At 44.4% G+C, this 15382-nt stretch overlaps 2 protein-coding genes across 3 annotated transcripts in view; one reads left to right on the forward strand and one right to left on the reverse strand.

Annotated features, from left to right (window-relative positions):
* EIF3A (eukaryotic translation initiation factor 3 subunit A) overlaps nt 1–1494 on the reverse strand; it is a 35733-nt gene extending 34239 nt beyond the window's left edge. Inside the window, exon 1 of the mRNA XM_059821117.1 lies at nt 1421–1494. Coding sequence (XP_059677100.1) covers nt 1421–1469 — 49 coding nt within the window. The 5' untranslated portion in view covers nt 1470–1494. The remainder of the gene's footprint in view (nt 1–1420) is intronic.
* Nucleotides 1495–5620: 4126 nt separating this feature from the next.
* Nucleotides 5621–15292, forward strand: DENND10 (DENN domain containing 10). Of its 2 annotated transcripts, XM_059821144.1 has the most exons (9): nt 5621–5666; nt 6282–6478; nt 7730–7809; nt 9363–9511; nt 9703–9814; nt 10176–10276; nt 11457–11564; nt 12135–12229; nt 12923–15292. In XM_059821144.1, exons 1-9 carry the CDS (start codon nt 5621–5623, stop codon nt 13097–13099), a joined length of 1065 nt encoding a protein of 354 aa, XP_059677127.1. In that variant the 3' UTR covers nt 13100–15292. The 2 variants fall into 2 exon arrangements, with proteins under 2 accessions (XP_059677127.1, XP_059677128.1); XM_059821145.1 differs by lacking the exons at nt 5621–5666; nt 6282–6478; nt 9363–9511 and having other exon boundaries at nt 7747–7809.
* Nucleotides 15293–15382: the final 90 nt, after the last annotated feature.

Below are 15382 nucleotides of genomic sequence, written 5' to 3' on the forward strand. Positions count from 1 at the left end.
TCAGTTCTAATCCTTCAGTTCAACACCACTCCTTTGTAAGAATTAATTTGTCAGAATTTAGTAGACTTGCAGCAGTACAAGAGATGTGGATTTAAAACTTCAATACCAGGAAAGCCAAAATAAAATGTCAGATTTAAACAGTTTAAGATCAATATTCCAGCAACGTGACTTCCTCACCAACTAAGTGCAACTTACTCTACCCAAGAATTCTGAAGTTTAACTAAGGGTTGTATACTATGGTATGTGCATCTTTTCCAGTAAAGGGACCGCTAAAATACAATTTCATCTCTGGAAGCTGATTTTATCTGTCATCTTTTTATCTTTGTCCTTTGCGGGAATGATTTTTACAATGAATTTTAGATTAGAAATCTCGAGAACGTGCAATACTTTATTTAACATTTTCTTGTTAAAATACTGAGGACTTGAATTACGTATAGTCCCCAGACTACACAGCCTCTTCATCTGTCATTTAAAGACCCGTACATCATCTGTAATTTTTGGATGTCTTTAAGTATCATCCAGCAATCAGCCCTGGGACAATGAAGGGTCTAAATGGTCTTGCTAAGTGCTTAAAATAGGATATGATAAAAAAAGAAGCGTCAAAGCCATATATTTAGATGGAAAGGAGACAGCTGGTAAATATAACTAGTCCAGCTTTGTATGTGGTAGTCAGTGAGAGACAGCTACAGTGCAGTCCTCCTCGGTTTCTATTCCAGGGGTAAACTTATTCATCAGCCTGTGCAACATTTAAGTTTAATCATGTGCATTCTCACCAGAGTCACACGAAAGATAGGACTACCAGATACGAAGCCTACATGGAAAAACAGGGCCCGGGATCCGACCGGCCTTGAAATCATCCCGGAGCGGGTGCGAGATCCAGGCCGGACACCTCACGCCAAGCTGCCGGCCAGCGGAGAGCTCCTTCCCGTCGGCGGGCACGGTGGCGGCTTTGCCGCGGGCGCAGGGCCGCAGGCTGAGGTGCCGCGGGGCCCGGGCCGCGCTGCCCTCAGCAGTACGGGCCCCCGCCGCCGCGACCCCCCCTTCGCCCAGAGCCGGCCCACCGCCTCCGCCCGCGGGCGGCCGGGGGCCCCGCCAGGGAGAGGGAGGCGGAGCCGGGCCGTGCCCGCTCCCCGCGGCCGCCCGGGCCTCGCCTCCGCCATGCGGCGCGGCCGACGCCGGCAGGCCTCGGCCATTTCCTCGCGGCAAAGCGGCGCCGCACCGCTGCCGGGCGGCTTCTCCTCAGCGCCAGGGAGGCGCCGGCGAGGCCCCGCGCCGCAGCGAGGGGCCGGCAGAGGGGCTCTAGGGGCGGGCACGGCCCGGCGCGGCCGGGAGGAGGGGAGGACAGCGGCGCACGCTGCCCGCCACGGCGGGGAGAGCGGGAGGCGAACCGGCGGTGGGGGTGGGGGCGGCCCGCACTGACCGTTCGCCCGCTTCAGGGCATTCTCGGGCCGCTGGAAGTACACCGGCATGATGGCGGCGGCCTCTCCTCACAGGGCGGCGGCGGCGGCGGCGGCTCGCTCCGTGCTCCAGCCAAGCAGCCTGCGAGGCCGGAAAGGGAGGGCGGCCCGTCACCCGCGCGCACTGACGTCGGCGGAAGCGGAAGCCCCTCCCGGCAGGCGGGCGGGGCGGGGCGGCGGCGGCGGCGCGGAGCCGTGGCCGTGAGGCCATGGTGAGGAAGCCGGGGCCGGGCCCGGGCTGGCCGCGCGCTGTCGCTGGGAGGTTCCGGCGGGGAACCTCCGCCCCCGGTGGCTCAGTCCGGAGCCCGTCGGAGCGAGAGCCGCGATGGCGGACGGCTCGAGCCCCGCGGCGCTCGGTGAGCCCCCCGCCGAGAGCGGTGCTTCAGGCTGACGCCGTGGCTGCTTTCCGCTGTTAGTGCCCAAGTGACATCCCGCGCTGTGCCGGGCCTCCCGGCGGAGGCGCGGGGACGGAGGGGTTTACAGGGCAGGAAGCCGGTTAGCTTTGCCACAGAGGCAGGGCCGGTCACAGCGGGTTGTCGGGGGTGGGTGCCACCGGCCCCGCGTACCCGTCAGTTCAGAGCAGGCCCTGGCTTCATCAGACCCTCAGTGGTGGCGGCCGCCCTCCAAATCGGGGAGCCGGCGTGGGGCACTCCGTGAAGCGCATAGGCTAACTTAGTCTTACGGGTTTGGAGTAACTAAGTTTAATGCAGAAGAACATTTTGGCAAAGAAGTCATCATGCATGCTGAGCCTCTGCTCTTCACAACTTGTTCAGCCGGTTCAGAAATTGGGCTTTGGGGCAGTTAAGAACTTGCAGAAAGGCCCTGCTTCTGTGTGCACGTAGTCATCATCAGCTGCAGATGCCATTCTTAAAAATTTGGGAAACTATTTGGGAGGAACTCAGCCATTCCTCTGAGGAGCAATAGTAGTAGCAATATTCAAATGAGTGTACTTGTGATAACTTCTAGTGCCAGTGTATTTTTCAAAGCTACTGATGTGAAAATTTCTATTGGCATACGGAGAGACAACGGAAGCTGTGTAAAAGTGTGTGAATTACACACAAAACTCCTGTAACAGCAGCAGTAAAAGCAGTAGAACAGCAGCACGTGAAAATCACAGAATCACTAAGGCTGGAAAAGACCTGTAAGATCATCAAGTCCAACCACCAACCCAACCCCACCATGCCCACTAAACCATGTCCCGCAGTGCCACATCCACACGTTCCTTGAACACCTCCAGGGATGGTGACTCCACCACCTCCCTGGGCAGCTTATTCCAGTGCCTCACCACTCTCTCAGGAAAGAAATTTTTCCTAATACCCAGCCTGAACCTCCCCTGGCGCAAGTTGAGGCCATTTCCTCCTGCCCTATCACTAGTCACTTGGGAGAAGAGACCAACACCCACTTCATCACAACCCCCTTTCAGGTAGTTGTAGAGAGTGATAAGGTCTCCCCTCAGCCTCCTCTTCTCCAGACTGAACACCCCCAGCTCCCTCAGCCGCTCCTCATCAGACTTGTGCTCCAGACCCCTCACCAGCTTCGTCGCCCTTCTCTGGACACCCTCCAGCACCTCAATGTCCTTCTTGGAGTGAGGGGCCCAAAACTGAACACAGCATTCGAGGCGCAGCCTCACCAGCGCCAAGTACAGGGGCACGATCACCTCCCTACTCCTGATGGCCACACGATTTCTGATAGAGGCCAGGATGCCGTTGGCCTTCTTGGCCACCTGGGCACACTGCTGGCTTATCTTCAGCCGGCTGTCGACCAACACCCCCAGGTCCTTTTCCACCGGGCAGCTTTCCAGCCACTCGTCCCCAAGCCTGTAGCGTTGCATGGGGTTGTTGTGACCCAAGTGCAGGACCCGGCACTTGGCCGTGTTGAACCTCATACAGTTGGCCTGGGCCCATCGATCCAGCCTGTCCAGATCCCTCTGCAGAGCCTTCCGACCCTCCAGCAGATCAACACTCCCGCCCAACTTGGTGTCATCTGCAAACTTGCTGAGGGTGCACTCGATCCCCTTATCCAGATCGTCGATAAATATATTAAACAAGACTGGCCCCAGTACTGAGCCCTGGGGGACTCCACATGTGACCGGCCGCCAACTGGATTTCACTCCATTCACCACAACTCTCTGGGCCCGGCCATCCAGACAGTGCACCTGTCTAAGCCATGATTCGCCCAGGAGAATACTATGGGAGACATATGTGACTAATGGGAAATTTTGGATGAGTAAACAGCAGAATAGTGCGTCTCCATGTAAGGCATTGAACACAGTATGCTTTTAAGTTTTTCAGCAGAAACGTGCACCTCTGCAGCTAGATCATTGATGACATCATGACTGTAGCTGTGACCCTCTACAGACCTGGCTGTCTTCCACTGGTTTCTTAAGGATTTCTAAGTATGGTTTTCCAAAAACGTGTAGGTAGATAGAGAAGAACTCTGTTGATGATGACTAAAGACAGCCTATTCTTGTCTTTTGAATTTCTGTTTTGGCATGTTTCTTTCTGTATACTTGTTTGGTTTCTTTTTGCATGCTGTTCACATTAACCGTCTTGCATGGCCACCAGAAAGTTTTGTAACCGTTATACAATGCATTTAAAAATTTACTTCTAATGTTGGCTTGTAATCACAGTTTATTGCTAAACAGAAAAATAGTTAAAACTAAGAACAAGAAAGACACAGTCACTGTATGGAAGCTTTAGCACCATTAGCATATCCATGTAACACTGACCCCTTTTCACTCTATTGCATGAGCCTCCATTCTACAGTAACAAAAAAAAAAAAAGGCAACTTTGCTTTATTGGGATCTCTTCACTTGGGAGTTTCTCCATCTCCTTGTGTCCTTTGTCTCTCTTTGAGGTCCAGTGACAGGTGGTGTACACAGTACTGTCCATCAGGCCACACTATTGATTTATACAACAGTATTTTAATACAGCCTGCATTCTGGAATGTCTCCGGCAGCATAGTTGTTTCTGTTTCAAACCACGGTTATATATTCAGTGGAGTCTTCATTAAGCTATTTATAGTGCTGAACAAGTCCTTTTCTTGTCTTCCTAAAATTACTTGAAAAGTCTGTCAGATGAGTACCAGAGACACCGCCCAGGTCTGGGTGGCAGCCGCCCAGCATCTGCAGGCCGCTTGTGCCCGTGTCGCCAGAGCCAGTGCCTATCCTAAGGCTTTGCAGCCTTCTCTGGGGGGCATCCATTTATTGCTGGTTTATAGCAGCATTTGCTATTCGAGAGCCTGCTCCACTTCTTTGCATCTCTCTGAAGTTCCTGAAAGCCCTCCAGGCTTGAATCAGACGATTTTGTGTCAGGAACAGCTTTTACGGTCTGGCTCCTTGTGTCTCTTTCTACACGGTAGCTAAGTATATGAAATGTGTGTGCTTTAACTTTACGCCTTTATGAAAATCATATGCTGGACCACCCTGTAGTGTGTTCCCTAGCCAAGCGTAATCCTTGACGGGCCTGGCCTCTCTCCCAGGACTGCACGTTTTCTTCAGCACTTGTGATGCTCCTGCAGTTATCCCAGGTATTTTTGAAGTTCTTTCTTCCTGATGTGTTTCTTCTTCCTAGTCAGTGGCCACTGGCGGAGTTTGTGCGTTATGGCTTCCTTATGTGATAGTCAGGTACCGTTGTTCATCCCAACTTGAAAGAGATCTTTTAATTCTCAAATAAACATGTCGATGCATGGTGTTATTCGGGAATAGCTTTATGAGTATTCCCCGCCGTACTCAGGCCGCCTTTCAGGCACTAACCAGCCTTTATGCATGCTGTGTAGCACGGGGCAGGCCTGTATTTTGGGCTTCGTTCGGGGTGCACCTTCTGGCCGTGACTCCGGGAGGCGGTTGCCAGCCGGGCCCCCTCCTTTTGTGTCATGTTTCTGTGAATGGTGCCTTGTGACTTACAAAACGAGGTAGTGCAGGCAATGAAAAAAATGATTTTCCTTTTTTTTTTCCTCAGTTGCTGCTGGAAAACAGGCTGGCAGGTATCAGAGAGGGCGCGAGGGAGGCCGCTGGAGGCACCATCACCACGGCTGAGCGGGGTAGAAGCGGGAGCGCTGAGTAAATGGCGGCCCGGGGGGAGAGGGCAGACGGCCCGGGGGGCGGGGCCCAGCCAGGGGCGGGGCTTGCGGCGGGCGGAAGGCGGCGGGGCTGGGGTGGGAAGATGGCAGAGCCGGAGGCGCAGCTGCTGCTGGCGGTGGGGCTGATCGGTAAGAGCCCTCCGGGCCCTGGGGAAGGGCTGGGGCGCGGGGGGCTGCTGAGAGGGCCGGGCCGGGCCGGGCCGGGCCGGGCGGGCGGGGGGTGCCGGTTAGCAGTGCCCCGCCGAGCTGCGGCCGCAGGGCCTGTCCCGGCCGGGCGCTTGCCAGCCTGCGGTTGTGCCAAGGGGTTCCCGCTCGCTGAGGGCGGCGTCTCGGTCTGCCTGTCGCGGAGCTAAACCGTGCACAACTCGGCCAAAGTGTCTGAAATGCACGGCTTCTGAGGTTTCTGTTATGAAACCAGAAATAGGAAAAGCAGGAAAAGCCATAAATAAGCTGGTCTGGGTGCTTGTTGGTCAACACCTTGCTCGTATGAATGTGTGTTCAAACTCCCGGTGCTTTTTTGACCTCGTGAAGGAGGTCGAGAGTGGATATTTATTAACATTTAAAAAATAAAACCCGTAGCACAAATGCTGCCCTACGGCTTAAACCGTAGTGGCAAAACTGGATGTTTAGGGTCAGGGTAAGGTGGAATTTTAATCTGATTCCAGGAAACAAACCTGATTAACCCATCGATTTACTTCCTTGCTGCTGTTTGGCATTCTCACAGTGAACATCTTTCCACCATAGAAAAAGACACCAACGGAGATGCTTTGTGGGTTTGGTGTTATCCGTCTGTAACAGCTGAACTGAGGAGTCTATTGCTGCGAAAGTGCTGCCTTACAGATGAAAATAAATTGCTTCATACGTTTGTATTTGGCCAGTATAAAAGGTCATGGTTCTACATCACAACTGTGGAAGTTCAAGATTCTCCAGCCTTGAAGAAGGTAGGGCTTGGCTGGCTGGTTTTTCGGTAGAGTCCAGGGAAGACTTCTGCAAAGCTTCCTTTGGCAGTTTAAGCAGTGTTTTCCCATTGTATGCCATGAGGAAGGGAAGGGATTTGAGGTTTTGTGTGCTCACAGGTGCAGCTCTTACCCAGCTGTCTAACCAGTCCACACGTTTCGTTTTTCACCAAGACATATATTGGATGGAATTGCAGAGGGATTGAGATACTTATTACCCAATTTAGATTCTTGGTATTAATATGGAAATTGTATTTCATGCCATTATTTCTGGTTACTTTGCAATTCAAGTTCAGCAATTTATTACTTTTGTAAAAAAAGTTCTGCGAAGGGTCATTCATAGTGTCCAGAATCTTGTTCTGTATAGAACTTGATGCTTTTTTTTTTTTTCCAAAGGGTTGAGTTATGTAGGTACTTTCTTTTCCGCTGCATCGATAACCGGAAGACTGCAAATATGCTTGTATATTCTATACTTTCCCTGTTATGAAGATGATTAAATTGTCTGTTAAGTTTATTCAATTTTCATATTTCATGCTATATTGTTAAGCAGAAAGATAATGTGGTAATTTTGCATGCCCACAGCAGAATGTTGCTTGCCTTCCCTCACCCCAAGCTTACATCTCCTATGAACCTTAAAGGTGTTTGGAAAAAAAAAAAAAAAAAAAAATTATGTGTCCCAGTGCTGTCTCTGACAGTGGTAGTGGGAGATGCTATTTAAGGAGGACACGTGAGCCTGGTCATTGTCTGCAGACTTTCAGCCTCATACTGTCCCAGCCCACAGTTATTTGATTACGGAAGCTAAAGAGTATTTCTGTTTGTGGGCCTGCTATCGGTGAATTTTTTTCTGGTCTCTTTCTAAATACATTGATGCTCACTGCTTCCACAGCCTCCTTTGGCAAAAAATTCTGGAAATTTCCTACCTGCTGTGGGGAAGAAAAATACCTTTCTCTCTTTTAAAATAATCTCATGAGATTAAAGGAAAGCAACTCTTATAGAGTAGATTAAGCAAAAGATAGTATGTACTAGAGCTGGCTCAATGGAAATAAGTCACATCAGAAATCCATTAACCAGGCTTTTTCTGCAGTTAGTAACTTGGATCTGCTGCTACCACTTACTTTTTTTTTTAATTGAAACACCTTGTCAGAGTACTGCAGTAAGTTCAATAATATGAAAAAGACTGTTCATATGGGGTCATTAAATAAGCTGTGTGTTCTTCTGTGTGTGTGTCTTGCCCAGGTGACCCACTTCTCCATTGTTCTGATGGCCAAAGACTTCAACCCAGAGAAGTATGCAGCCTTCACTAGGATACTGTGTAGGTCTGTACAAAAGCTGTTTTGAGGTACTGCTGTGTGCATGTTTTGATCTTGCCAAAGCAAAAGATTAAATTTCATTGTGTTGTGTTTGCATTTGGTCTAACAATCTGCTGGAAACTCAGTCCTACAAACTGAATCAGATTATATAAATCCTTGATTTGAGCTTGAGTTCATGCAGTAAGCGTTGGGTGAATGTCAGATGCCCGGTAGGTTTTAATGTGGCTTCTCCAGACATGCACCACCACCACCCATATACTCATTTTCTCTGAGAACATATTTTATGTCCTCAATGTATAAAAATGTCTCAAATGTATAAACATTTGTGAAGATGTCAGTGCTTTTGTAGTCAAAGGTCACCATGTGTATGGTGGACAACTCGCCTCCCTTCACATCTCTCCTATAGATATTCTTGTAGCTCCTCTGAACTAAGCACAGCACCCAGGGACATTTTTGCTTTTCCTCTATGAAAATGAGAGCCCTCTGCCTCTTGAGGCCTGTGGCTCTGTCTTCTTCCTTCTTCCAACCAGACTGCCATCTTCTCCTTCCCTTGTCCCGTTTACTCGCTTCCCTCCACGTCCCTGTTCTCATGATCTCTCTCGGCATCTTTCTTTGCTTTTCTTTCAGTTCCCAAATTAGTTGGGTCCCAGTTCTTGATACCAAGAGTATTCCCTGAGCTTTTGCAGCTAATTGGACACAATTGTGAGACTATTGTATCACAGACTTGGGAATGCCATCAGGCTTACCAGTTCTGCAGGGTACTGAAAAACTGAAATTGCTGTTTTTTCACTGATACATGAAATATTTAGATTCCCTGCAGATCACAACTAATGCAGATTTATCAGCTAATACTTCTTTTCAAATCCGGGATGGATTCTTCTAAACACGATAATTGTGTTTCAAATGTGACATAGCTTTGTACTATAGCTAATATGGAAAACAGATAGTTGAGAGCTTCAGTGCTATTCCTGAAGTACCTTAACCTGTAAAATAGGTACGGTGTCTCTCTGCTGTCTGGAAGACAGCTAAAAGTGCATGGGTTTTGTTGGTATATGGTGGTTTTGTTGTTTTTTTTTTTTAATGAGTATCAAGGACGTATGTTTATATTTTTCTTTCATCATTTAACAAAGTATGGAATAATGTCTAATGATACTTGGATAAAAAATAAACTAGTCATATGGTCTGCATGTAATAATAGGAGTTACTGTAGCAGTTGCTTTTTCATAAAGCAGGTACCTTCCAAATCTGCAAAGAATCTTTAGTCTGGACACCTGTTTACACCTTTGTGCTTTGTTTCTGTGTTGGTAAATGTTGGTTCTTTCATAAAATAGGAAACTCAAAATGCAAGGTAGTTTTTTATCCTAAAAGACAGACATGTTTTTGTGTGCATGTTAAAAGACTTCTAGATTAGTATTTAAAACCTCAAGTACGTGTCCAAAATAAGAATTCTTGCCAATAATATTGCTGTTTGTGATACTATGATTTTTTTTTTCTCTTTTTCCATATGTCTGCTGGTACTGATTGCAGTCAAAATACCAGACTCTCTTCTTTTCACACAGAATCTACTTGAAGCATGGAAGTCCAGTTAAAATGATGGAGAGTTACATTGCAGTCCTTACAAAGGGGATCTGCCAAAGCGAAGAAAATGGATCTTTCCTCAGCAAGGATTTTGATGCTCGGAAGGCTTATCTTGCTGGTTCCATCAAAGGTTAATTAATACCAGAAGTCTCTATTCTGATTTCTTTTGTACAATATAAAATACTACCCGGTTTTCATGTGTACTTCAAGTAAATAGTGTTAACGGTATTACCTGTGCCGTTATTATTAAGCTTCTTCAAAAAGCAAATGATAATATCAGCATGTAGATCTTCTATAAAATAATTTTCCCCTCTTTTCTAGATATAGTATCTCAGTTTGGAATGGAAACAGTTATCTTATATACAGCACTGATGTTAAAGAAGAGAATTGTAGTGTACCATCCTAGAATAGAAGCTATCCAGGAGTTTACCAGGTACTTTGTCAATCCCTGCTTCCCCACCCACCCCCAAAAGTCCAACAAATTTTGAACCTTCTTTGAGAGAAATGCCCATATTTTAGGGAAAAAGCCTTTCTTAGACCTGTTTATTGAAATCCTGCTAAATCCCTCTTAAAGCTTTAGCCATATGTTCGTCAACGCGGAGAAATTTAACTGTAGAATGAGTGACAAACTCTGCTTGCACTGATAGTAGAAATCTCTGTAGTTCATATATATGCATGCCAAATGAGACCTAGTCATGCTAGTTCTTTCTTATGACATGCATTTCATACTGTGAAACTTTAGTTAGTATAAGTAAAAATCTACTGTGTGTCAAGTGCCAATTTAATTTTCCTAGGACTTTGCCTGCTTTAGTGTGGCATCGACAAGACTGGTCAATTCTTCATTCATATGTACATCTAAATGAGGAGGAAGTGGAAGCCTTAAAAGCCTGCACAGGTAGTGATAATTTATTAATAAAAAATATAAAGAAAATTTCATTTCAGTTTCTATTGCTGCAAGGTCTTGTACTAGTGCTCTTTGGGGGGAAAAAATGGTTACTTTGCTATTAATGCTATTGTTCAAAGTTAAACAGCATCATTTTCTTTAGAAAAGGCAAATCAACTAAACACGTATGTTACAAGATAACTTGTTAATCTGGTGTTTCTGGGTGGATCTGCATCAGTCTATCCCAATCACAGATGCAAAGCAGCTTTGAGACTTTTTTGATGTTGTGATCAGAGGGATTGAAAGTCTTACTGTTGTACAGAGGCAGCTCACTTTAGATAAGCTACTTTTTTTTTTCCAACTTCTATACATAGCTAGTAACTGAATTTGTAGGATTTTTTTTTTTTTTTTCCCAGTTCCTAACTCTGAAGTTCCAAATGTTTATTCTGACTGCTGCCAGTGAAGTCTCTGGCTCCTATTCACAAGTAAACTTTACCAGCTATGTAGGAGTTTGATCTGTGTGACACGTTGCTGGGTATATGTAGTACTTAATGCATAATCCAGGAAGAGGCCCTTGGTTTCTGCAAAGGTTAGCATGACACATAATGTGGCAATTAAGAGGCTTCTCTATATAGAATAATGAGCAAGACTACTCATCGTCAATATTTCTACTGCATTACCAACAGTGCTTGTTTCAGCTCAGTAAATATCTTCCACAGAGAAAAATTGCTTGAAGTTTGTTCACCTGGCATGCTATAAATAACATCTGCTGGTTTTATTCCTCTGTTCCAATCTAATACTGACTTAGACAGTGACAAGGGGCTCCTGAGCAGAGATTCTTTTAAAGAGGAAGTTCAGTGGTTTTTTCATTTGCAAATGAATAATTTTAGTAGCAAAGTAGAAACAGAGTGTAAAATTTCAAATAGATAACTCTTTTGTATCATGTGTTGTGTTAGGGGTTCATCCATGATATAGGAAACTTTAGAAGCTAATTTTTAAGCTGATCAGAAGTGAAGCATTCTGCTGGACACACTCATCAAATGACTGATAATGTCAAGAGACCAGCCTCTTGGATCCAATGAGTATTGGGTCAAATACTCTTAGAACAGACTTTAGGACTGCAATTTTCCACAATATCTTGGTTTTGTTTTGGTTATTAATATCTTAATCTTGCCAAAATTCTGCTCTCCAGGTTACATTGCTGGATTTACAGATTCTGAAGTGAACAGTAGACCAGACCTCTATGATGTGTATGTGAATTTGGCAGATAGTGAGATCACTATTTCCCCTGTAGTAAAAGGTTGGTTGCTTTTTGTATTTTGGATTTAGGGTCTGTTTATTCCGAACTTGATAGTAGCTGCTGAACCTCGCTGTAGGTCAAGCAATCTTGATCCTTCTTCCATCCAGGTTCTGAAAAGCCAGTATGTAAGCTTCTGTCCTTCAGTTTTATTGAGACCCTGGAAGACATGCTTTGTCTTCCAACAAACGTACAATTGAGAAATAAACATCAGTATTAGATGTTTACATGGAAGAGACATTCAGCTGAGGATTGCTGAATGCAGAGATACCACATGAGTCTTTAGAAAAACATTGCACTAAGTACTTGGAGATTGGGGACTATTTGAAAGGAAAGCTTCTATGTTGTGTGTCACCTTACTGTTCCTTGTCATCTGCTTAGGGCTGCTTTAGAGGTAGACAATTGGCCTGTGCCAGCATGGCTGTTGGTAAAGTCAGGTTACTGTCTTTACCGATAGATTTCAAATGGTGGTCATGAAGAGGACTCCTTGTTTTGATTCATCTGCCTTTCTAGATATCACAGAAACGGTCATTTTACGTGAATGTGTGCTTTTCCCCCCCTCCCCTTACTCAGAGGCAATGACGATGGGAAAACTTCACAAAGAAATTGGACAACTAATTGTTCAGTCTGCAGAAGATCCAGATAAATCAGACAGCCAAGTCATTAAGGTTAATGTTTTATTTTTATTTTTAAATCTAGTTAAATTACTTCTATCACTAGATCTTGATGGAAGGAGGGGAGTAGGAGGAAGATTTTCCCTGGGAATAAGTTCCTCTCTTGTACCCTCTGCTTTTTACAAATGAGCATTTTTATTCTTCATACAGGTTTTTAAGGATGACATACTTGGTTTATATTATCTCTTGGGTAACGACATTGCTGAAGAAACTTCAGAAATTGTATTGATTATAAGACTTCTAGTAAAATTAGTTTCCCAATTTTATTCTGCAAAGCATGTATTTTGCTCAATACCTTGTCAATAGAATTGTCAATACCTTTGAAGAAGTCCTACTGAGATATGGCTTCTCTGCTATAAAGCCTGATTTTTATGATCATGGTTTTCTTTCACTTCCTCCCCTATCTAATAGATTATTAGACATTTCACAACTGAGCAATTTAGTCAAAAGAGCTCAGTTAGGTCAGCGAGAGGAGCCTGTGGAGTGGCAGTGCTCCCTTTATTCAACATTGCGCAAGAGCAGACTGAAGAGCTGTTGCAAGTTTGCCTTAAAATAAATGGGGTCTTTATTTAAAATGAACTATTTATCATTATTTTTGTTCTGTATTGATTTTTTTAATAAGTGTATGTTAAAACATTATAATACCTAATACTATATTCATGGTTGCTTGTTTTTCTGTTCTTCAAGGATATTTCTCTGAAGACAAAAGACATCTTGGCTACTTTAGCCTCACTTACTGAAGTTTCCGATGGCAATGAAAAACCAACCCTTAACTCTGAGGCCCTGAAACAAAAGCGATTTCCACCAGCTACAGAAAACTTTCTTTTTCATTTAGCAGCTGCTGAACAAATGCTTAAAATCTGATTTTGATGCACTTCAGTGTTATGGACCAACTGAAAAATACTGTCTTTGCCATACAGATAGGAATACCTGATATTTTATATGGAAAAAATTAAAGGTATAAGAGTGAATGTCGTATTTACCGTCATATAATGCAGAATGTCAGAGCTTGACCTGGAACTTATGGAGGCATATTTGGGAACATTCCTGGTGTCATTATCTTCCCCAACTATAACTTTGTATATATGGCTCCTGTACTTCATATAACAATGTGGGTGCGTATAGAAGTAGCATGTGCCTGTGTGTCCAGGCTGTGCCAGACATTATTATAGTGGCCATTTGTCCTGCAGGTTCCAGATGTTGGACAGCTCTATTCTTGTTCTGACTTGTCTTCCTGGCATCTGGAACACGGGCTGCAGCACACATGCTGTAAAACCAGCACAGTTTGGATGTGCTAGTCTCTGCACAGGGCTACACTGAACATGCAGTTGGTCTGAGTGCTCATGCTGGGCTTCCAGGTATGTCAGCCTGTCAGATACTGCTCTTGCTTGGGACTGCCTGCTACCTGGAAATCCCAAATAAATGGACAAGTTCTCTTCTTTCTACTTGAAAGTGTCTAGGTATTAAAAAAAAAAAGTCTGGGAAAATTTGACATGGTAGCCTTACTATATAAAGGAAGAGGTATTTTAAAGCTCAAGTGGGAGTTGAGCACCTCTTTTGGACTCTTGCCTTAGAGGTTTTCCCCCATTTCACTCCGTCCCATGCCTTTGATGGAGGGAAAAGAGGACAGGGTTACTATATTTAAAATGGGACTTCCTAGGGGGGGCCACAGACAAGTGCTGCTGGAGTAATTTAAGAAGTTGTTAGGGTTTTCTGCTGAGAAGATACCTGGCAATTCATTCCTGATCCATTTGACAGAAAAATCAAATGAGTTAAAGCCTAATGGACTAGAAATGTTGAAATGGCCAGGTAGCACAGGTAGAGCACCAACTGCTTAAACTGCTTGAGCTGTAACACAGGTACTATCTGATGGTGCTCTGTGTAGATTAAACGAGATGGAAACTTTGGAAGTGATAGTGAAAACTGGAAAATAGTTAGAGAAAATTAAAATTTGTCTACTTGTTTGGTTGCATAGCCATAACTCAAGAGAATATTTTTTTTTTTTTGCATTGAGCAGCCTGAAACTAACTGCTTTGTAATCTTCTGAGAAGAACTTAGATTCTTTGTAGGGAAATACTCTGAGCCAAACGATCTGTATTTCTTCAGAACTGTCCACAACAAATCAGTCAATTCTGCAGTAGCACTTTGTTATAAGAAAAAGTAACCTTTTTCCTGGCCTTTGTATAGATAGGCTGTAGCACGTAGTTTTACATAGAGATTTTATACTTATGATTAAAACTTTAGTAATCAATATTTATATTGTGAAATAATTGGATGTTTGCTGTTCTGAAACTGGTAGAGTTCATCAATAACTATGTGCAAGCAATATTGGTTTGAAAAAGGGTTGTCCTTTTGCTGTGTATCATATGTTAAGGAAATCTATTTTAGAATGTGGATAAGGAATGTGGCATCTATGTATAAAATAGCTAGTTATTAGAGTCAGTAAATGAAAGTGCTTCAGAATAATCCTCTATTTTCAGGGGTGTAAAATTCTACTTGCTCTGGAGTTCAAATTCTGAACACAGAAGAGTGTGGGGTGTTTTTTTTAACTTCTGAGAAAAATACTGCAATTGCCTTCATTTACCTGCAAGTGCGCTGCAGTTTTTTTCCCCCATTTGCCCATTAATGTTTTTTCTTCATGGTTCTTTAGTATTGCTGCTTCTGTTTTGGTACTTTTACAACAGTTGGAATAGCAGAACTGCAAAATTATGCTGAAAATTCAATTCAGCACCTACTTTAAATCCACTGAAAGGGAAGTCTTTCACCGAGAAAAACCTGAACGTGCTTTCAGTCAGCTGTCTTAACTCCACGTTGTAACTATGAAGAAATTCACATAGATGCTTATTAACAAAAAGCCTTATGGTATATCTTTAAGGTGGTATGGGTGTTAGGGGCAACCACAAAAAGCAGAGAAGCTCAGTTAGAAACTAAATATTGAATGCTTACTTTGCTTTCTGTTTTGGAAATGTTTAAGTTGAAAATCTTGGTGGTGTGTTAGAGCTTGTATTCTGACGTTTGTGTGAAACAAATGAAATATAATTTTGCACTTAAGCATGCTATGAGTCCAGTTCATTATGTCTCTTAAAGGGTAGACCGTTCAGGATTCTTTTGATTTATGTAAATTTATTCTTGAAAAGTTGTGACCAC

The sequence above is a fragment of the Gavia stellata genome, chromosome 9, assembly GCF_030936135.1.
Source record: "Gavia stellata isolate bGavSte3 chromosome 9, bGavSte3.hap2, whole genome shotgun sequence".
In the NCBI taxonomy this organism is placed as follows: Eukaryota; Metazoa; Chordata; class Aves; order Gaviiformes; family Gaviidae; genus Gavia; species Gavia stellata.

Coding starts and splice junctions, on each gene's coding strand:
- DENND10 (XM_059821144.1), top strand. CDS start 5,621: ATGGCAGAGCCGGAGGCGCAGCTGCTGCTGGCGGTGGGGCTGATCG. Junction 9,512..9,702: donor TCTTGCTGGTTCCATCAAAG/GTTAATTAATAC, acceptor CCTCTTTTCTAG/ATATAGTATCTCAGTTTGGA. Junction 9,815..10,175: donor GCTATCCAGGAGTTTACCAG/GTACTTTGTCAA, acceptor TAATTTTCCTAG/GACTTTGCCTGCTTTAGTGT.